The 23,349-nt window shown below is 34.4% G+C and overlaps 1 protein-coding gene across 7 annotated transcripts in view; it reads left to right on the top strand.

Annotated features, from left to right (window-relative positions):
- The window catches only part of LOC143232730 (atrial natriuretic peptide receptor 1-like), a 61,344-nt gene that overhangs the window by 15,817 nt on the left and 22,178 nt on the right, over positions 1–23,349 (top strand). For 6 of the 7 annotated variants that reach the window (XR_013017705.1, XR_013017704.1, XR_013017703.1 and 3 more), the window contains exons 4-15: positions 2,023–2,158; positions 6,197–6,288; positions 7,904–8,042; positions 8,481–8,562; positions 12,662–12,788; positions 14,897–14,971; positions 15,815–15,892; positions 16,647–16,751; positions 17,190–17,261; positions 18,249–18,414; positions 19,995–20,150; positions 20,391–20,559. Coding sequence is in view for 4 of the 7 variants with exons in the window: in XM_076468485.1 (XP_076324600.1) it covers positions 2,023–2,158; positions 6,197–6,288; positions 7,904–8,042; positions 8,481–8,562; positions 12,662–12,788; positions 14,897–14,971; positions 15,815–15,892; positions 16,647–16,751; positions 17,190–17,261; positions 18,249–18,414; positions 19,995–20,150; positions 20,391–20,559 (1,397 nt within the window). In the remaining 3 variants the exon portion in view is untranslated. The remainder of the gene's footprint in view (positions 1–2,022; positions 2,159–6,196; positions 6,289–7,903; positions 8,043–8,480; positions 8,563–12,661; positions 12,789–14,896; positions 14,972–15,814; positions 15,893–16,646; positions 16,752–17,189; positions 17,262–18,248; positions 18,415–19,994; positions 20,151–20,390; positions 20,560–23,349) is intronic. The other variant, XM_076468486.1, reaches the window with a different exon arrangement.

Raw genomic sequence — 23,349 nt, 5'->3', positions numbered from 1 at the left:
TTTATCAGGTTTGCTGCGAAAAACTATAAACGTTGCTTGAATCGATTGAATATTAATTATATTGCAATCGGTTACGCTTGTGTTTGTGTGTCTGACTGTCTGTCTTTTCGTGAAAATATCTCGAAAATTGATAGACCAAGGTATACCAATTTTTTTATCAAAGTGGGAAGTCAGTATGGGGCAGTCCTCCCCAGATTTCGTCATGATCTACATGCAAATCAAATCAAAATTCTGGATCATTTTCTAGAATTTTTTTTATAATGGGGAGATGGGACATTTTCGCAGTTTGGGTTAATAAATTTGTAAAGTGTGATCGAATATGTAGAAAATTTCATGGACAAATTAAGATTGAGACTCCATCACACTATAAAACGTTATCCGTATCGTTTCGTTGATCATGTTGCATTTTTTGAATTTTCGAAGGCGAATTTTGACGTTATCCGATTTAAAGACAAGATTTCGAAAAGGAGTGGCAGGGTGAGGACATGGAATCTTTCTGATTACTCTTGATCTATACTGTGGTGTTACATTGTTGCGCTGGTCAATGTAAAACACAGACATATCACTGTGAAGTGTTAAATCGTTGCTCTGTTCGGTATAAAATTCACACAAAATGCAATGAAACTGTAGGTCATTGCGCTCACACACATACATACTAAAGTGCTACAACATTGTGCTGTTCGGCTTAAAACATACACAACACAACGTGAAGTATTACTTTATCTTTCTGATCAGTATAAAATACAAACAGAGTAATATGTACACATATATTCTGCTGATAGATAAAAATGTACAGAGGGCACTGTAAAATGATATATCTTTACAATGGTCGATATCTAGAAGGACGGGATAATAGTGATTCCATCCAAGTTAGCACAGATAGCCCTCGAGTAGCTTTGTGCGAAATTTCAAAAAACAAACAAACAGTTATTATTCCATATGCCGAAGCTTTAAAATTGAATGATTAGTGTTGAATATATTTAGTGGGTAGATTAAAAACATTTAGTGTTGGGTTTATTTACTGTGTAAGTTAAAACATTTAGTATTCGAACGTAACTATTTTCTGTGTTCTATATTTTTGTTGTAGAATATCAGTTTGATGATACTAAACATCTGTAGTCTAGAATAACATATTTTTGTCAAAGTTTTACTACACAGACATATTTTGGAAATCACACAATGTATTTTTAGATCCTCCAGCTAAAAATATACACGTGAAGTATTAAATTACTAGTATTAAATCATGTGTTCTTCAGTTTAGCATATGCTTGAGGAGTATTAAGTACTTATCATAAATTCTGGGTCTTCCACTTGAAAAGATACGTGTGAAGTTTATTCAGTGTCCTACGGTGGGAACGTTCTTGTAAAATATTAGCAAACTGAGACACCAAGTTTCAGGATATTCCAGGTTAACGGGTTTGTGTGAAGCAATAGCATACAAAATTGATTTTCGATCGGTTATCTACGGCAGTGCATAAGGATAACAATTAACATTTATGTGTTACGTAAAATATGCAGCATTCTTTACTGTATTGTACTTTCACTAACATAATTCGTAAGAATATTTAATATATCTATTTTCAATATTTTTTATTATTTTTATCATCAAAATTGTTTTCCTTTATTAACGTGGTATACAGATTTAGGCTAACATAAATATCCTAAGATGGTCGAATCTCGTGAATTATTATTGGGTTTACAGTCGAAAATGTCGCTAATAGCAACGGTACCTAACTGATGAAACAATGCATTCAAGTCTTTAAAAGTAAGAGCAGTATATTTAATTAGCTATACTTACTTATTACCAAGTTGACTTTGGTCTAAGTAGGTAGATTACCCTAATCGAAAATTAAAGTTAAATATTTGTACGAAGTAGTAAACTAAAAGTGTACTTCCGATTCGTCTAGGTGAACATGTGTCTGAAGTAGCAGAAAAAAAAATATAATTAAGTGTTCAATTTGTATAGATAAACATATCTCGTGAAGTAGTCAAGATAACAATTAAGCTTTTTGGTTTGTGTAGGTGAACATGTTTGTAAGTGGATTCTATGAAGCTATGATTCTTTACGCTCTGGCACTGAATGAAACCTTAAGCGAAGGATTCGACGTGGTCAATGGTTCTGTCATAACCAGTAAAATGTGGAACAGAACATTTTTAGGTAACGTTTGGTTCAGGTTGTTATTTTAGAAATAAAATTCCGAACTAACTCAATATGTATTTACATATATCATTCAAAACCTGCATGGAAATAACATACTACAGTGATAGGGAAAATCTTATAATATATTACAAACTATTTCAAACATACGATGTACAAATGATGTGTTCTAGCGTTTAGTTAGTTTTAACCTCATCCGAAACATTTGCAATACCTATCTGTCTGAAGCTGTATGTTAAAATAAAACGGATACTTTGATATAGACTATGACGTGTAATTACCAACAAGTATTATGTTTAAACGAATTCATTACTCTCCGAATTTTGCTAAAAAAACGTTATTTATAGTGTAAAAGTACTTTTTTAAAGACAGTTAAAACGAACGTGGCTTTTCTTGGAAATTATTGAGAATATTATTCAATATATCCGCATAGTATTCTAACGCCAGTACACTGACCGCTTCGTTACATTCAAATAGGTATACGAGGGCTGTTAAAAAAATACGTGGACTGACGTCATAAAACAAAATGTACTTTATTTAGAAGTTACAGGTCTGGGATCCCTTCAAAATACTCTCCTCCCCAACGCACACACTTATCCCAACGGTGTTTCCACTTGTTGAAACAGTCCTGGTACGTTTCTTTTGTAATGTCCTCCAGCTCCTTCGTCACATTTGCCTTAATCTCGGGAATCGTCTCAAATCTTCTTCCTTTCAAGGGTCTTTTGAGTTTGGGGAACAAGAAAATATCTCAAGGAGCAAGGTCAGGTGAGTAGGGGAAGAACAGTGATCGAGTGTTTGGCCAAAAACTCACGAGTTCTGAGGCACAAATTTCGCAGCAACGCGGTGCATCTTCAATTTTTCGGTCAAAATCTCGTAACAAGATCCAACTGATATCCCACACTCTTCAGCAAGCTCCCTGACAGTCAGACGTCGATTTGCCCGCACCAGGGTGTTGATTTTTTCGACGTGTGGGTCGTCAGTTGACGTGGAAGAACGTCCAGGACGCTCAACATCTTCAATGGACTGTCGATCATCCTTAAAACGTTCATGCCACTTGAAACATGCCGTACGCTTCATAGCAACATCACCGTAAGCCGTGTCAAGCATAGCAAAAGTTTCAGTCGCAGAGTTTCCAAGTTTAACACAAAATTTCACAGTGAGTCGTTGCTCCTTCAGGTCATTCATTCTGAAATCCGCCAAACGAAAAAATCGCACTTCACTTAAAACCGCGTAGCTAATACACAAATGAAGATATCTGCAATCGGGAAATGGCGTCGTAATCAGCTGATCTGTGCGAACCTAGCGACACCAAGCGGATTCCCCTGGAACCAACTGGAGCCGCGCAATTCAAACAGTCCGCGTATTTTTTGAACAGCCCTCGTATACCGTATTTTACGCCTTATAAGACGCACTATTTTACTTTAAAAAAATCCCATGCGTCTTCCAAGACAAAAGTGATGGGTGAAAGCAAGAGGTTAACTTAGGGTCTACTCAAAACGGCCTCTCATACAGATCGTAATCTCATTATCTAACAATTACAAGTATTTTCGATAACATAAAACATTCAGTTTAACTAATATTATCGATATACTGTGAAGAATATGACGTATTTGATTCTGTTTACTCAGCAGGTTGAAAAAAAAAATCAAGGCTGCATCAAGGTGTTTGTTGCTGAGTTAAAGTATTTTTTCTTAGAATTGTCTTCCCAAAATTAGGGTGTGTCTTCCACGATGCAGCGTCTTACAAGGCGTAAAATACGGTAATTATTTCATTTATTTATGCACAAAATTTGAAATATTATGTCTAGTCTTACATCTGAATATTTAAGTTGGTAACCTATACATTTGTTTTAAAAATAAGTAAAGATAAACAGTGGAACTTTCAACACCAGTGGCAAAATGTTTTTTTGGAATTTCGCACAAAGCTACTCGAGGGCTATCTGTGTTAGCCGTCCCTAATTTAGTAGTGTAAGACTAGAGGGAAGGCAGCTAGTCATCACCACCCACCGCCAACTCTTGGGCTACTCTTTTACCAACGAAAAGTGGGATTGACCGTCACATTATAACGCCCCCACGGCTGGGAGGGCGAGCATGTTTAGCGCGACGCGGGCGCGAACCCGCGACCCTCGGATTACGAGTCGCGCGCCTTACGCGCTTGGCCATGCCGGGCCAAACAGAATGGCTAAGTGGTTGAGATACTCGACTCGTAATCCGAGGGTCGTGGGTTCGAAACCCCGTCACACCATACATGCTCGCCCTTTCATCTGTGGGAGCGTTATAATGTGACGGTCAATCCACACTATTCGTTGGTAAAAGAGTAGCCCAAGAGTGGTTGGTGGGTGATGATAATTAGCTGCCTTCCCTCTAGTCTTACATTGCTAAATTAGGGACGTCTAGCGCAAATAGCTCTCGTGTAGCTTTGCGCGAAATTCAAAACAAACAAAACCAGTAGAAAAGGGAAACTTAAATGGCTGTCAGACTGTAAAATTGCAAACATTTATAATGGAAAAGGTTTTATAATATTTGTTGGGAATATCCAAGAACTCCGAAATGCTTTTGTTTTGGTAATCAAAGGTTGGTAAACTGGAAAATTTTCATTATGGACAGGTACGAGTCGTTTTATAGTATACATTGTGATAGAGTTACAAAATAGTTACCATGCCTTATGTTTCTGGAATGATACGAATATTGTTAACAATATAAATTACTGTCTTTGTTAGTAATTATTACCATATAAATAGTTTTTTATTGTGCCAGGGCAGATCATGAAGACAATTATTCACTAAAAGGTTTTTTGGCATCATTTTAGGTCTTGTCAAGCAAAGATGGCACAAAAATACTTAAGCCACTCTAATTCTTAAACTGTTCACTTATAATCCTAACACCAAGAGACCATATATTCTTCAAATGACAAAATATACCCTTAATGCACAATGTTCACGTTAGACAACTGATTGTTGAACAGATTTCGAGACAAAGATTCTCAGCATTCATAGTTATTGCATGTTAAAATGTTTCGGTTTATTATATGAACGTTCAAACTTCGTTAGTAATTGCAACAAAGAATTGATAATGATACAGATAGAGATTTCTTCTCAAAATCAGTCCATCCCTTTTATAGCTGATCTTGAATATCTGATTTTCTGTGCATTGAATCTGATATTTTTATTCTTAGTTATCATGTTATTGTACATACACTCTTTAAGATATTATTATTATTACTCTGTAAGAGGAAATTTAATAAATCAATTACTTGTGTAAAATTTTTACACCCTTATTAGACAAAAAGTTTCTTTTCTTATTAAATAATAAAATAAAAACAAACAGTAAGACAATAAGGGTTATTATATTGAGTTATTGCTTCATTGTAATCTCTTTAAAAGTTTTTATATTTGTTCAGTTTAGTATGGTGAGACAAACGAATAAAATAGCCTAACTTGAATTAATGAGAAGAACTTGATGAAAATGTTACAAACTATTTCTGAGTTACATATGCACGATTAAATTTTATAACTGTTTTTTTTTATTCTTCTAGTTTGTTTGTATTTTATACACTGCTTTCTTCACGCCTCGTTTATTATTATTTATCACGCTCATATGTAAGATTCTATGTGACCCACAGGTGTATTAGGTTAACAATAACTTTAAGCTGTAGTAATGATATTAGTTGCACAGTTTTAAAATATTTGTTGGATACGGACATTAGCAGTCTGTAACTCTCGTTAATATGGATTGCTGCAAGTGTATAACTCTCGTTAATATGGACAGCTGCAAGTGTATAACTCTCGTTAATATGGATTGCTGCAAGTGTATAACTCTCGTTAATATGGACATCTGCAAGTGTATAACTGTTGTTAATATGGACAACTGCAAGGGTATAACTGTTGTTAATATGGACAGCTGCAAGTGTATTACTGTTGTTAATATGGACAGCTGCAAGTGTGTAACTCTTGTTAATATATACATTTGCAAGTGTATAACTCTTGTTAATATTAACAGCGGCAAGTGTATAACTCTTGTTAATGTTAAACATTTGTAGGAATTTCAGGTAACGTCACCATTGACAGTAACGGAGACCGATATGTCAATTATGCTTTGATGGATTTAAATCCAGAAACAGGAACATTCGAAGTAAGAATCACATTTTAATTAATTTTAGCCCTAAAGATTATTATCAGAAAAATACTTGATAGTTTCCGTCAGTTTGTCTTTCCACTGGATATTGATCAAGCATCTTTAGCAAGAACTGGCGCTTTTCATCTATTACTGTGTAAACATAGCTGTTCGTAATGATAAGAAGTCTTTAAAAGTAAACAGGCAATATAATAGAGGTACTTGAACAGGTTGTTAAGCGTATAGTTGATTAACTTTAGAAGTATTACATTAGGAATAATCCCAAGAGGAATTTACCACTTAAACATCTGAATTGCAAAAGCTTTGGCGGCCATTGTTGTCCCCCGCTAGTACAGCGGCAAGTCTGCGGATTTACAACGCTAAAATTAGGAGTTCGATTCCCCTCGGTGTGATCAGCAGATAGCCCGATGTGGCTCTGCTATAAGAAAACACACACACACGTCATGTGACATGAATTTTAGGTTTCTAAACTTTCCACTATCTCGCTTTTTGTTTGTTTGTTGTTAAGCGCAAATCTACAGAATGGACTTTCTGTGCTCTGTCCAACACAGGTATCGAAAACCAGTTTTTTGGGTGTTTTTTTTTAGTGTTATTAGCCCTCAAACTTATGCAAGATTTGTACAGTACAGTTTCTGGAATATGATGAAATTATGGTTTTAAGTAACAGTTTTAAATAACATAATCTTATTAATAATTTGACTGATTGTGTGCATTACTACAGACATTTGGAGAAGATAAATTAAAGCTGCAATCTTCGAATACGATTTTCTGAAATTTTCCCTCATATTTAAATCAAAAGTACAGTACATAATAGGGCATTTTGTTTAATAGAGAGCTAACTGGTTTTTTAAGGCCTGGCTACTGCCATTTATGATTTTGGCTGAATTGTTGATGTTGATTTCAGCGTATGACTAAATAATCCGAAGTTACTACTTACATTTATTAGAAAATATTCTGTATTTTCTTCCACAGAGTATTTGGCAAAGAGTAAAATTACAAATGTTAAAGAAATCGCATTAATTAATATGACCTTCATTCATTTTACTGCAATATGACAGTTTAAAATCAGTTTAATATTATTATTTCTTAAATTCTGTGCTGGTTTACCTATTTAAAGTACGTAATTAAACATGCTGTTTTTCAGTCATTCCAGTTTAAATGGCTGTAAAACAAACCACATTTTGTAATTTATTAACTAGCATCTGCCCTCGCCCCAGTGGCACGGCGGTTTGTCTGTGGACTCCCTTGCTAAAATTCGGGTTGCGATACCCGTGGTGGGCAGAGCACCGATAGCCCATTGTGTATCTTTGGGATTAATTCTATGCAAACAAACTATCGTCTACCAAAACCAAGTGATATTCAAAAACACGTATTTTATCTACCTGTTTGTGAATATATCAAAAATATCTTTGTAGTTTCATTCTGTATTTTACTGATTAATATCGGGTACATCAGTTGAATAAGAGAAGCTGTTATTAGTTGAATATCTGCATCTAGGAAAGTTTTAAGATTTTTGTATTATTAGTATTTTGTTCAGTCATAATCATTCTACAGAGCCTGAAAATATTTTAGTTCCAAAACAAACTCGCTGACTGAATTTTTACTAACACAGGTCGTTGCGAATTACTTCCAAGAAAGTAAACAACTCGTAGAAGTCGAAGGAAAAAAAATTCACTGGAGTGGTGGACGTCAGGTGCCGCCACTAGACACTCCAGTCTGCGGATATGACAGGTCAAAATGCCCCGAAAATGGTATGTAGATTTTGCTAATAAAAAGTGCCTTATTGGTATTAATATCACCATATCATACAGTAATCTATAACATATTTTCCGTAGAGAATTAGATACTTTGTTAACAAGTGTAGTATAATCCGTATGATACAAGTATTTACTCTTTGTTTTTACTTTCTTTTTTATACATCTTATAAACAGCAGCTATAACTGTTTGTATGGAGAATGCATTTAATAATACAAGATTAACTGAATAAATTCTTTTTCGCCATGAGAACAGAAAAATATTACGAAGTGTTGTGAAAACTTTAAACGTATATTTGGATTATAAGTATATAACATGTAATTCTGCATGCACACTTTAAACCAAACTTCAAAACCATTCTACAGATATCTTCTTTATATTATCGTTTCTTTTCACTTTTCCCATTATTTATATTATATATACCTTCGTAACAGAGATCCCACAATATGTAATCATAATAGCTGTGATGAGTGGACTTATGGTTGTCTTGGTGATTATCTCATTCTTCATTTATAGGTAAGAGTGTCACTGATAGTTTTTACTTTATTGAAACTTAAGTCATAAAATAAGATTAAACGGTGGCAGAAATAATATAAGCGTAAAAAAAGACAAAAACTAAACATCGTGTTCAATAACGCTCGGCTCGAAAAGGTCTGTGGAACGGAACGTCGTGGCCTCAGTTGTCGCATTCTAGCTCTAATAACTGCGTTGGCGACGAATGAGTAAAAAAGATGAATTAGGCTAAACAGGGTACGTTAACCTACAGATGTTTCTAGTTCGTATCTTAAATATGTAATCTATACTTCTAGATCTCTTATAACGAAACAGTCCCCATTTCTTACTCAGTTACATACGAAAATAACTCACAGCCGGGCCAAGTTTTAAAAAATAGTTTCTATATACAAGTAAATATAAGTTACATTAACAAAATCAAAACTGTCAGGCTTATACATACCACTGCCATCTGTGAAAGACCTGAGAGAAATGAAAATTGATTTATGTTTGTTTGTTTGTTGGAATTTCGCACAAAGCTACTCGAGGGCTATCTGTGCTAGCCGTCCCTAATTTAGCAGTGTAAGACTAGAGGGAAGGCAGCTAGTCATCACCACCCACCGCCAACTCTTGGGCTACTCTTTTACCAACGAATAGTGGGATTGACCGTCACATTATACGCCCCCACGGCTGGGAGGGCGAGCATGTTTAGCGCGACTCGGGCGCGAACCCGCGACCCTCGGATTACGAGTCGCACGCCTTACGCGCTTGGCCATGCCAGGCCATTGATTTATGTATAAAGAATATATGAATGGCAAATAAGAAACATTGAAGATACTTTGCTAATGACGGAAAAAAATATTTAAAACGTGAGTTTCAATTCAGTGTGTTATAAAACAGTTTACACTAACGATACAGTTTATTTGCTCTCGAATCATTGTGATGAAACCCTCATTAAATCGATTTAAAAAATAAAAAAAGTTACAGTTTTTTTTCTTCCTTTCGTTTTCCCCATGCGTACGAGTGTGGTGAATTCTAGGTGCTGGAAACTAAGGTTGCTCGTGTGAAGTATTGTAGACGGTTGTTTTTATACAACATACTAATAACAACATAGAACATCACTTCTTTAGAGATGCCTTGGCCTACGTCAGTTTCTGTGAAGATAATACGTCTTACAATACGCCTTGTTTTTGAGGAATGTTCATTCGTTCGGTTTAAGTGAAGTTCTCACAAATCTGTGCTATGCCATCGCAGAGCTCGAATCCAACTTTGACCATAATAAACTCTCAAACGTAATACGAGAAGAATTTTTTGATGAAATATGTGTACAGGTTGTTTGTTTGTTTGTAGTTAAGTACACAGCTACACAATGGACTATCTGTGTTCTACCCACACACGGGAATCGAAACCCGGTTTTTGTCGTTGAAAGTTCGCTGTTCCACTTGGGGGACAAATGTGTAGAGATATAATCGAAACGGTTGAGAAGTAACTGTACACTGCACATAAATATATATGTATGTGCATAAGGTAACCGAAATGTCAATGAAGACGGAATTTACTAAGATGTCGAAACTTCCAGAAAAATGCTACATGTGGAAGTGATTATATGTCGTCATTGATTTTTCAGAAGAGAAACTTTGGCTTATTACTTATGTAGTGCCATTCTTTTATTGCAGTTGTATGTATCTGATACCTATAAACGCTATTAGGGGAAACTTTATGGATATACATCATGTCTGTTGTAAGTTTGTTTCTGATGTACTTTGCACAAAGCTACTCGAAGACTACCTGCGCTACCCATTTCTAATTTAGAACCGAAAGACTAAAGGGAAGGCAGCTAGTCTTGGGTTACTCTTTTGCTAACGTTACATTATAATGCACCAACGGCTAAAAGGACGAGAATGTTTCTTAAAGGGATTCGAACCTGCAATTCTCAAATTGCTAGTGAAGCAACTTAATCACTTTACATAATGTAAAGTCTTCGAAACGTAATACTTTTAAATTTTCTCCACAGATGACAGTCCCTCACATTATATTTTTGAAGAAGAAAAAAATGTATATATGTTAACAATATACAACATGCAGTACGAAGTTGTGATTTGTCAGGTTATCTAACAGTTTGGTAGAGATATAACATTATTCCGTCATTCTCATAATGGCTCTGCATGGTCAGGTGGTTAAGGCATTCGACTCGTAATCTGGGGGTCGCGACTTCAAATTCCCATCAAACCAAATATATAGTTGCACTCGCCCTTTCAGCCCTGGAGGCGTCATCATGTTCGGTCAATTCTACTATTCGTTGGTAAAAGAATTGGCGGTGGGTGGTGATGATTTGCTCCCTTCCCTCTAGTCTTACACTGCTAAATTAGGGACGGATAGTGCAGATAGCCTTCGTGTAGCTTTGCGCGAAATTCAAAAATAAACAAACATTATCTCATAAAAACTAAATTTTTAACAACCGGAAGAAACGTGCTGCACACGTAATAGCTAATAGGACTCATAATACATCTTTAGCTCGAACATTATATCCAATGAAAATCAAACGAATTGTTAAGCAACATTTAAAACCACATGAATTATAAGCTTATCAAAAATATTAAATGTAATTATTAGAATTAGAGAAGTTCTCTTCCTATAATCTGAACTCAGAAGATTTATTAGTCTGGATATTTAAAGAGTCACCTTGAAGAGAGAAATATGCTTTAGAGATGATGGCAGAACTATTTTTACAGGGTGAACATGTCCGAGTAATGGAATTCAAATCTGCAACTCAGACATTGCAAGTCGAGAACCCTAACCACCAAGCCACAAGTTTGTTTAACATAGCACAAATCTATCATTTTTAAACATAATACTTTCTATATATTTACTTATAGTTGATGTATCTTAGCTTGTATAGGGTGGACTGGAGCCATCACAATAGATTATTTTTGGACAAAGTAACGACTCTCACATGGTTTGATGAAGTTCATCTGTTTTTGATTTATAAATCTAATATAAAAACGCTAATTTGCATTAAATGTGAGATATAAGAATTCCAACTAAATATTCTAATTCTATTGACATTTCCGGAGATTAGATGTCAATAATAAGTATACATAGTAAAGTATATTATTTATAAACTAGACGGTAGTTTCATCACGTTTCCTATATTATACACTGTAGAAATGACCTACATCAAGCATGCCACAACCAATTACACAACAGCTTATTTTACGTTATTTATGGGAACCTTCTGAAGTATGTCTTCTGTGCTTACAACTCAGTCAACCGGGAAATTAAACTGTTTGCTGTGTAAGGTAGTATCTATGTTTAGTATAATCCTTAATTATGTTATTATTTACATATATTTTTTTTCTCAATTCTAACAAAAAAACTCCAAATTTGACATGATATGGAACGTTGCATAAGCATACCTATAGAGCTGTGCAAGAAAGTTTATAGTTAGCGGGTGTTCTACTGGGTAGAAATTAAGCTTAAAAATTGATTAAAACTTCAATTTAGCAACCTCTTTGTAATATTTTACCTTTTTCTCATCATCACTTATCATCTTAGACTGTTTTCAAAAGGCATAAACTTAACCATGTTTGGTTTTGCTGTAAATTCTATGCCTATAGCATGGTCACTTGCGCAGTGTAAATAATAATCCCTTATTAACCCTTTTTTATGGTTCAGGTCCGGCTTGGCGGTAACGCTATCGGCATTAAGAGTTAAATGAGAAGTGGATAAACGCCATATTCGCCAACTGAAAAGTGCGTAGTGTGTGTGGTTTACTTGTGTATACCTTGGACTACACCACTGTGCATAGTTCTTGTTCGATTCCTGGTAACATTCCAGCATAAAAACAACAACGTTTGAATTTATTTATAAGTATTGTTTTCCGTCACTCTGCGTGTCCAAATGCAGAAATAATCGCTTACAAGACATTATTTCACGCTGATAATGAAGAAGAAAAGTTACTTAAATAATTAGAAAACTGAAAATTTTATTCTAAATTTCAGATTATTTTACTTGAGATGTGAGAAATGCCAGGAGATAATTATTAGACCTTAGATTTTAACAACAGTACTTAAGGCTTAAAATTTCTTTTAATTTTTGAACAGTATTTTGATTTGTGTATCAGGCACTTTAAACTGGAAGCAGATATTGCCTCGATGACATGGAAGATCAAATACGAAGAGATCCTAACAAGTTCTTCCTATAGGCGCCCTCTCGGGTCAAGAATGAGCACAGTTCGGTCAAGTATTCCTGTGAGTTATACAGATATCGTTAGTTTGATACTGAAAGTTTTATACAAGATGAAATAAGCACAAACAATTACAAATGATATCTGTTTCATAAGATATGGTGTTATTTTAAGAGCGATGCAAAGTAAAGTTTGGTATTTAGGCTATCAGAAATACCCCATAAGATAAAACTAAGAAAGGAACTCTTCTTAAAGAAGAAAGCTTGTCCAACCACATGCACACGTATTTCTGTTAGATAAGGTTTTAATGTAAGAATCTGATCGCCTGGGTTTGAGGTTTACTTATAAATAACGTTAGTTGAAGCTAAAACCATCCCATGTCGAAACACCACAAAACAATAGTTGCTGAAATTCGGTTTCAACGGCACAGACGAAAGAGATTGTTAACAGCACCTACCTGGATGGGGTGTCAGGTTATCCTCCAGCTATCCACCCATCTATACAGCTAGATGGACTGAGACAATTGCAGTAAAGTATCTCGCTCAAGGACGTAACGGCACGTCGAGAACAAATCTCAAACTCATAACCTTTCTACAAGTAGTCCAAAGCACTACACTAGTCAGTATATTCATACATACTTTCCATTAAGCTGGCCAATATACATGTTGTATATATATTTATAATCTCTATAAAATGAACAGTATATCTTATTTAGCTTTTTGACAGTAAAATTTGGTTTCTTTTTCCTTATCGTTACTGGATAAATCTAAACCACTGCTTGTTTAACTTTACCTAACAAAAGTTGCTTTTGGCAATATTCCTTTTATTTTTCCTATCGTGAATACTCTTAAAATAAAAGCCATTTTTGAAATAAAAAATTAAGATAGACCATACCAAATGTACAAAATGCAATGGACTTAATAACACTGTCCGTACACAATGTAGTATAACAAGTAACGTCAGCCATCCGAACTTTACACAGTGTTGTATATCTTGTAAGATTAATCATACGAAGCATATACAATGCAGTATAGCTTATAATGTCACTCATACGAAGCGTACGTAACGTAGCGTCGTTAGTAATGTTGGCCATTCGAATCGTACACAATGTAGTAAACTACTAACATGGACCATACGAAGCGTACACAATGTAGTGAATTACTAACATGGACCACACGAAGCGTACACAATTTTAGTGAATTACTAACATGGACCATACGAAGCGTACACAATGTAGTGAATTACTAACATGGACCATACGAACTGTACACAATGTAGTGAATTACTAACATGGACCATACGAAGCCTACACAGTGTAGTGAATTACTAACATGGTCCATACGAATCGTACACAATTTTAGTGAGTTACTAACATGGAACATACGAATCGTACACAGTTTAAGCGAAATACTAACATGGTCCATACGAATCGTACACAATTTTAGTGAATTACTAACATGGACCATACAATGTGTACACAGTTTAAGTGAAATACTAACATGGACCATACGAAGCCTACACAGTGTAGTGAATTACTAACATGGTCCATACAATGTGTACACAGTTTAAGTGAAATACTAACATGGACCATACGAAGCCTACACAGTGTAGTGAATTACTAACATGGTCCATACGAATCGTACACAATTTTAGTGAATTACTAACATGGACCATACGAATCGTACACGATTTTAGTGAATTACTAACATGGACCATACAATGTGTACACAGTTTAAGTGAAATACTAACATGGACCATACGAAGCGTACACAGTTTAAGTGAATTACTAACATGGACCATACGAATCGTACACAGTTTAAGTGAAATACTAGCATGGACCATACGAAGCCTACACAGTGTAGTAAATTACAAACATGGACCATAGGAAGCGTACATAATGTAGTGAATTACTAATATGGACCATACGAAGCATACACACTGTAGTGAATTACAAACATGAACCATACGAAGCGTACAGAATGTAGTGAATTACTAATATGGACCATACGAAGTGTACAAAATGTAGTGAATTACTAACATGGACCATACGAGGTGTACACAATGTAGTATTTAATGCGAAGTATGTGGAATAGGAAGATTCATAAAATGCTGATTTTTTTTCTTTTTTATTATAAAATATTTTTTTCAGTTGTACATTTTTTTTCTCAACAGAGTTCGCACTCCACAGAAACTTTACAAGTAGGGGAACAATTTCGTCAAGTGTTCACAGTGACAGGATTCTACAAAGTAAGTTAAGTGTTCAAGTTAAACACATTTTAATTGTCTTCTTTTCAGATGTTATTGGTAATCGTTCCCTACAAAAAGTAGAGGCTCTATAATCTTATTTGTGGAGACACAAATGTAGTGATTTGTCACAGGTGGTGGCCCGACATGGCCTAGCGGGTTAAGGCGTGCGACTCGCAATCTGAGGGTGCGACTCGCCAAACATGCTCGCCTTTAGTGAGGGTCGTGACGGTTCCCACATCGTTGGTAAAAGAGTAGCCCGTCGCGCCAAACATGCTCGCCTTTTAGAAAACATGGCGTGAGTTTGTACAAACATATATAATGAAGTGGGGGCGTTATAATGTGACGGTCAATCCCACTGAAATTCGTTGGTAAAAGAGTAGCCCAAGAGTTAGCGGTGGGTGGTGATGACTAGCTGCCTTCCCTCTAGTCTTACACTGCTAAATTAGGGACGGCTAGAACAGATAGCCCTCGAGTAGCTTTGTGGGATTGACCATAACATTATAACGCCCCCACGGCTGAAAGGGCGAGCATGTTTGGTGCGACAGGGATTCGTACCCGCGACCCTCGGATTACGAGTCAAGTGCCTTAACCACTTAGTCATGCCTGGCCAATAGGCGAAGTGATTTGCCTTTTATTTCTATTATATTCGACTTTGTAATAAACAATTATTTAAATGACTGTTTTTGGTAATTATGCTTGTATTATACACGTCTAGTATACATTAGTTTTCAGAATGCAAACAATGATTTATTTTCATTTTGCTGATGTGCTGAAGTTTCGTTGAGAGTTAAGTTGTTTTTTTTTATCAAAGTTCTTTGTAACATACGACGTTTGTTTCCATAGGGAACGATGGTTGCTATCAAACCAATCAATAAGTTCAGAGTCGAAGTACACCGACAGTTGTTGCTAGAGCTAAAAAGGGTGAGTTTCTGAGAATTTTTTTATCTTTGCAGTAAAAAATAATTTATATTAAATTATCTATCTTGGAAAATGATAAAAGCAACTTTTAAAATGAAAAATTATTATTAGCTTTATTGTTCGTTGATGAAAAAATTTGATTCATTTGTACATCATTCAATTTTTTCAGCACTGAAATTAATAAAAAAATCCACGTCAAACCATCGTAAAGATTCGTTTTGTACTAGAAACGTAGTTATGTTTTCATTTTGCATGTTAAGTTCTCTAACATTTATTTTGTTTGTTTGTAATTAAGCACAAAGCTGCACAATTTCCTGTCTGTGCACTGGCCACAACGGGTATAGAAACCTGGTTTCTAGCGTTGTTATTCCATTGGCATACCGCTGTGCCTCTGGGAACTCTGAAAATTAGATAGATATTAGGTGCTTAAAATAATGTGTTTAGGTCATTTAATAAATAGTTCATTTTTAAAAGTTTTTGGAAACTCAAGTAGTTATTAGACTCAAAATATTAAGAACTGATTACGTAACTTTAGTTTATTTTCTTTCGTTTTTTTTACACGAGCGACATACTTATGCAATAACAATCCATAAACATAGAGGAAATGCTAAATAATTTTATTTTCAGTTTAACTTCTTCATCAAATCATGAGCAGTTGTTAGCTCAAATCTTTCCGCCCTTGTTCAAATGTAAGATACTGTGTCATCGCATACACAAACTATTTGCCATAAATTTACTGGAGAAATTATTTCTACAGATGAAAGATCTTCAACACGACCATTTGGTCCGATTTATAGGCGCATGCGTGGACCCAACGTTCTGCTGTCTAGTGACAGAATATTGTCCAAGAGGAAGCCTTCAGGTGTGTGAACAAATAAAGGCTAATTATTCTCGTCTTTGATCGTTAACTCTTTGAATTTTTATGTATATATTTTTTCATTTCAACTAACTTTGAAGTCATTCCTGAACTACTTATCAGAACATTTCCGTTTTCTCACAGTTGTTTTGATTAATCTGGTAATTATTAGAAAAACTATAAAACAAAACAATCACAATAGTAAGAGTTTTGAAAGATAATATTTTATTCTTTAGAAGCGAGCTGAAACTAAATTCTAATTTCGTTGATTTCAGATTTCGGTTTCAAAATCAAGTGTTTTAAACTTCCTATGCAGATTTCCTTTATTCTTTTGAAATTCTATCTTGTGAATCGCTTTGTAACTTTGACATAAATATTAGTAAATATTTTTTCATGTTTTAAAAATGATGTTCATGAAGCAAGAAGTATGGAACTTTTTTGCAGGATGTATTGGAGAATGACCAGATTCAGCTGGACTGGATGTTTAGATACTCACTGATGCACGACTTGATTAAAGTAAGATTGATCCTTTTATATTTTAGGATTTTCGGCTGAACTTCGCAATAAATGAAAGTGTAGGTTTTTATAATAACATATTCGTTATCAAATAATTAAGTACAAAACCGAAACTAATATTTAGTGTGGTAAAAAGAGTTTTAAATCACTTGAGGCTTATCAGACATACAGTGTTCAGACTGAATAAAACCACAACAGTAACATGCTTAAAGATCAAGTGTAACTTGTTAGATATATAGTATTCAGGCTAAAAAAGTAACATTAACATAGTTAAAGATCAGGTGTAACTTATCAGATATACAGTGTTCAGACTGAATAAAACCACAACAGTAACATGCTTAAAGATCAAGTGTAACTTGTTAGATATATAGTATTCAGGCTAAAAAAGTAACATTAACATAGTTAAAGATCAGGTGTAACTTATCATATATAGAGTAATCAGGATAAATAAAACCATAACAATAACATGTTTAAAGATCAAGTGTAACTTATCAGATATACAGTAATCAGACTAAATAGAAACACAACAGTAACATGCTTAAAGATCAAGTGTAACTTGTTAGATATATAGTATTCAGGCTAAAAAAGTAACATTAACATAGTTAAAGATCAGGTGTAACTTATCAGATATACAGTGTTCAGACTGAATAAAACCACAACAGTAACATGCTTAAAGATCAAGTGTAACTTGTTAGATATATAGTATTCAGGCTAAAAAAGTAACATTAACATAGTTAAAGATCAGGTGTAACTTATCATATATAGAGTAATCAGGATAAATAAAACCATAACAATAACATGTTTAAAGATCAAGTGTAACTTATCAGATATACAGTAATCAGACTAAATAGAAACACAACAGTAACATGCTTAAAGATCAAGTGTAACTTATCAGATATACAGTAATCAGACTAAATAAAAACACAACAGTAGCATACGTTTATTTTGTTTATGTCATCACTTTTTTCTGTATCTTTCGGTTGCTAGGGTATGGCTTTCCTCCACAGCACTGAATTCCGTTCCCATGGTAACCTTAAGTCTTCCAACTGTGTAGTGGACAGCAGGTTTATTCTAAAAATCACCGATTTTGGACTTCACAGTCTCAGAACATATGATGAGAATGAAAATGAAAATTCTTATGCCTATTGGAGAAGCAAGTATTATGCAATATTTTTGTAGATATGGTATTACAAGGAAGACTTAGAAATTAAATTTTCTTTGGTTGAGAGCTGCAATCGCAGAATGTTAAATTTACTTTCTAAAACTATAAAACTATATTCAACATATATAAAATTTACATATGAAGAACTGTAATAATGTTCTTTCACAGTGTACACATAGATGGCACTGAAATCGATACTTTTGTTTAAAATCGCTGTGATACTTGTTTGTAATAAGGGTGCCAAGAAGTGTTTCAATTGCTGTAGTAATCGTAGTGAAACAAAACAGACGCTATATATACTTATCCGCAAAACAAGTATCGGTCCCACTGTAAACACCACCATTATAAAGATTACACAGGACTTTGTCAATCAGTGCTTGTGGAAGAGCTTATTTCACACTGAAAAACCGATAACACCAAATTAAAAGTGTGAAGTTTGTGATAAGTAAACCATATGATTTTTATTTAGTGTTCATATCATGTACAAATTATTTTGCATTCAACTATTTTTACTTGAACTACGTATATTTACCATATTAAGTATTGTTTAACGAAATAATCCAATATACAATTGATCCAAGATGAACATGTGCGCTTACTGTTACACATCTTCTAAATAGATTTATTAGTTTTGAATTTCGCGCAAAGCTACAGGAGGTCTATGTGCGCTAGCAGTCCCTAATTTAACAGTGTAAGACTAGAGCTTCCCTCTAGTAGCTAGTGATCATCATTTACCAACGGGGTCCAGCATGGCCAGGTGATTAGGACGCTTGATTCGTAATCTGACGGTCGAAGATTCGTATCCCTGTCACACCAACTGTGCTCGCCCTTTCAGCAATGGGGGTGTTATAAAGTTACAGTCAACCCCACTATTCGTTGGTAAAGGAGTAGCCCAAAACTTGGCAGTGGGTGATAATGACTAGCTGCCTTCTCTCTAGTCTTACATAACTAAATTAGGGACAGCTAACGTAGATAGCTCTCATGTAGCTTTAAGCGAATTTCAAAAACAAACAAACTAAACTTTTACCAATGAATAGTGGGATTGATCATTACATTATAATGCTCCTACGGCTGAAGTGGCGAGTATGTTTGGTGTGACGGTTGTAAATTGAATGTTTCTCATAACTGAAATTTACATTTATTTAGCTGAAATTCTCTCAGATTTTAATATTTCTATCTGTGATGTTTGTTACTGTAAAATATAGAATTAATTAAAACCTATGAAATGGTAGAATATAAAGAAGGGAAAAGGAATTTATAAAATATTTAAATGCGTTATTTTATCGATTCTGCAGCTATACGTCTAAATCTTCTCTAAACTAATTGTGATTTGTCCTAGGCTATTACGCTTTGAAATACTTTCGAGTAAACGAGTATGTTTCACCACATCAGGAAGCTATTCTAAGAGATTCAGTGTTCTTATCCTTCATGAAGTGATTGTTTTTACTCTTGCCAAAGCTTTCAGTTCCATTGAACAGAAACAAACTTTCCCAAATCTAGATTTTTGTATGAGTTTCTAAAGACTTCAAGAATTTAAGTAATAGCTTTTAAGTTACGTATTTCAATTACAGAAAGCTTGTGGACAGCACCAGAGCTTCTTCGCAAAGGTAATTCGCAACCGGGAGGAACCCAAAAAGGAGACGTGTATGGTTTTGCAATCATTGTGCATGAGATTGTAGTAAGACAAGGGCCTTTCTATCTTGGCACTCTTGATTTAAGTCCTAAAGGTACTAAAATGTTTCTAATACAAAATGACGTTGTTGATGTAGACGTAATTAAAAAAATTAAAAACATATTTTGTCACATTTATGAAAGTGATGTACCTTGGCTCTAGCTTTACCTGTTAAAAAATTCAAGAAAATGTTCTATAGAACTACTGCGTTTTGTTTTCTTCATAATAATGTCATCAACCTCATGATGCAATGGGAAAGACCTACGTAGCTATTAGCTAATCCTTGTAATTTCAGAAATTGTTGAAAATGTTAAAAGTGGACACAATCCACCGTTTCGTCCAGTTATCCAAGATATATCTTATGATGAAGAACTGGTCCAGATGATGAAAAGGTGCTGGGCAGAAGACCCTTCAGAACGACCAGACTTCCAGAGCCTGAAAGGAGTCATTAGAAAATTAAATAGGTTTGTTTATTTATCATGTGTTGTTTGTCATTAGTAAGATCAAAGAGGAAAACTATTTGTAGAACACTTAATAAAAATTATTCTCTCTTGTGGCACAGCGGTATGTATGCGGACTTACAACGCTTGAAAGCGGGTTTCGATAACCGTGGTGGAGATAGACAGCTCACTGAGTTGCTTTCTGCTTAAGCTCAAACAAACAAACAAAACTATCTAGAGATTTGTAATTATCAATTAAATTTTGAAGTTAATTCACCTACAGATGTAAAAAATATCAATCCACATTATTACGCGTAATCGCTTGGTTATTCTGAAGAAAGAATAGCATATTAAAAGTAATGCGTTTTATTTTCAGCTCCGCGCAAAGCTATTGGAAGACTATCTGCGCTAGCCATCGCTAATTTTGAAGCAAAAAGTGGCAACTTTTGGATTACTCTTTACTAAGGACTAGTGGATGAACTATCCTATAATAACGCCACCCCGATTGAAAGGGCAAGCATATTCAGGAATGGGACTGGAGCCCGCAGCCCTAAGATTGTTCTTCCAAATGTTTTATACCAAATGTTTGTTATGTTAAGTGTAAAGTTAGTATCTCTCTATAGTTATATTCTAAAGTTATTTTTTCTGTACTTTAGTAGAATGTATGTTACAATAAACTTAGTATATTTATTGTATGCATAATGGATATCAATATCTGAAAAAAAAAGCGAAAGAAAGCAAAGATGTGTAAGATAATGATATATTAATCTTCGCACGTTATCGTATGGTGTTTAACATAGTTTGGTGGTTAGGGAGCTCAACTTCGATTTCCCTCACCGAACATGCTCGCTCTTCCAGCTGTTGATGTGTAATAAAGTGGCGGACAATCTGACTTTCAGTTAGTAAAAAAGTACTACTCAAACAATTGGCGGTGTGTGCTGTTGTTTGGGTACTTCTTCTCTTGCCTATCACTTCTATATGAGAGAGAGCTAGAGCAGATAACCCTCGAGTAGCTTTGTGCAAAATTAAATAAATCGCACAAAGTTTATCTTATAACAAACTCCAAGTTCCTGGTATATTGTACACATACATATTTCATTGTTCAATTTTTCCTCTTTTCTTACGACTCCACAGTGGCACAAGAAGTTCGTTAGAGTGCCTAATTTCTGTTGGATTACATGATTTGGAAATAAGTTGATCTTATTTTTGCTATATGCGTTTTTTATACGAATTTTAGTAGTGAAGCCTTCGGAGTTCGTGTGTTGTTAACGTTTTAAAAAAGTATATTGTTTTTTTTTCATTTTATACTGTGAATTGTATGCCTTTATGTAGGTCGTTTGTGTGTTGGAACTTTATTTGTTCATCTTAATAAGTTAAGTCGCTTAAAACGTCATAAATATATTTAAGCTAAAATACATGAAAGTGGCTATGTCTTGTTTTTCCATGTGATGTAAGAAAAGAGCGTCCAAAGTAGATGGTAATGGATTTTCCAAAACAAGTCCAGGAAGTACGAATATATGAATTGAAAGCAAATAAATATGGCTAGTTGTAACAGTTCGTTTAGGTGTTCCTATTTTATGTTGATTTTCTTTTTGACGCCTTGTGAAATAATTTCTACTGTAAGTTGTATAGCCTTATGACAAGGGGTTTTAGGAAATAGGTTAACAACATCAAAGCTAGTCATAACGACATTACTACTTAAACTATGTAAATGTTATAGAAGGTGTAAAGTGGTTTTAACGTGGGTGCTTATTTTGAAAATATAAAGTTTCAAAATCCTATTAAAGTATTTACCAAGGTTGCAGCTAAAAGCGTTCTAAGAAGACATACTTGGGCGTATAATTATTGTAGCTTAAAACGTTCTAAGAAGACATACTTGGCTGTATAATTATTGTAGCTTAAAACGTTCTAAGAAGACATACTTTGCCGTATAATTATTAAAGCTTGAAATGTTTTAAGAAGACATACTTGACCGTATAATTATTGAAGCTTAAAATGTTCTAAGAAGACATATTTAGGCATATAATTATTGGACTTTTATTAACTTTTTATAAATCGTAAATATTTGGTGTTCGTAACTGATTTATATGTAAAACATTATAAAGTTTAAAAATAATTGTTAGTTGTATGTTGGGCTAGTGTAAGTATTTTGTTGTATGTTGATTTAGGGTCAGTATTTTGTTGTATGCTGGGTTAGGGTCAGTATTTTGTTGTATGTTGGTTTAAGATCAATATTTTGTTGTATGTTGGGTTAGGGTCAGTATTTTGTTGTATGTTGGGCTAGAGTAAGTATTTTGTTGTACGTTGATTTATAATTTACAACAGTATTTTGTTGTATGTTGGGTTAAGATCAGTATCTTGTTGTATGTTGGGTTCGAGTCAGTATTTGACTGAGTAAACTTAAATGTATCATTCAGTATCTTTACTATTAAGGAATCCTTTTGTTGGGTTTCAAACTGTTAGACTAAGTTATCATTTATTTTCTGTTTTATTTTCCAAACTTTTAGTGTAACTGATTGTTTCGTTTTTATTAAAGTAAGTCAGACTGAGAAAAACTTGTTAAATATTTTAACAGGAACTGAAAGTCTGCCTATGTTGTAGCTGTTTTATTACTGATGTGAAAGATACTTGATTTGGTTTCTTTGGTCATGGCTTAGGCTACAATATGCATGAATCCCGGTATAACAGGTTGGAGAATTTCTGTTTCAAACTTTCAGGCAAAGCTACATAAGAGCATAACCTTACGTAATTCTGAACTAATGAATAAGATGAAAAGCAGTCAGTCAGTAATACTTACTGCTAATACGTGTCTGA

The sequence above is a fragment of the Tachypleus tridentatus genome, chromosome 11 (assembly GCF_004210375.1).
Source record: "Tachypleus tridentatus isolate NWPU-2018 chromosome 11, ASM421037v1, whole genome shotgun sequence".
Lineage (NCBI taxonomy): Eukaryota > Metazoa > Arthropoda > Merostomata > Xiphosura > Limulidae > Tachypleus > Tachypleus tridentatus.
Note: the sequence above shows the minus strand (reverse complement) of the source record. Positions and strands in the feature narration are given on the sequence as shown.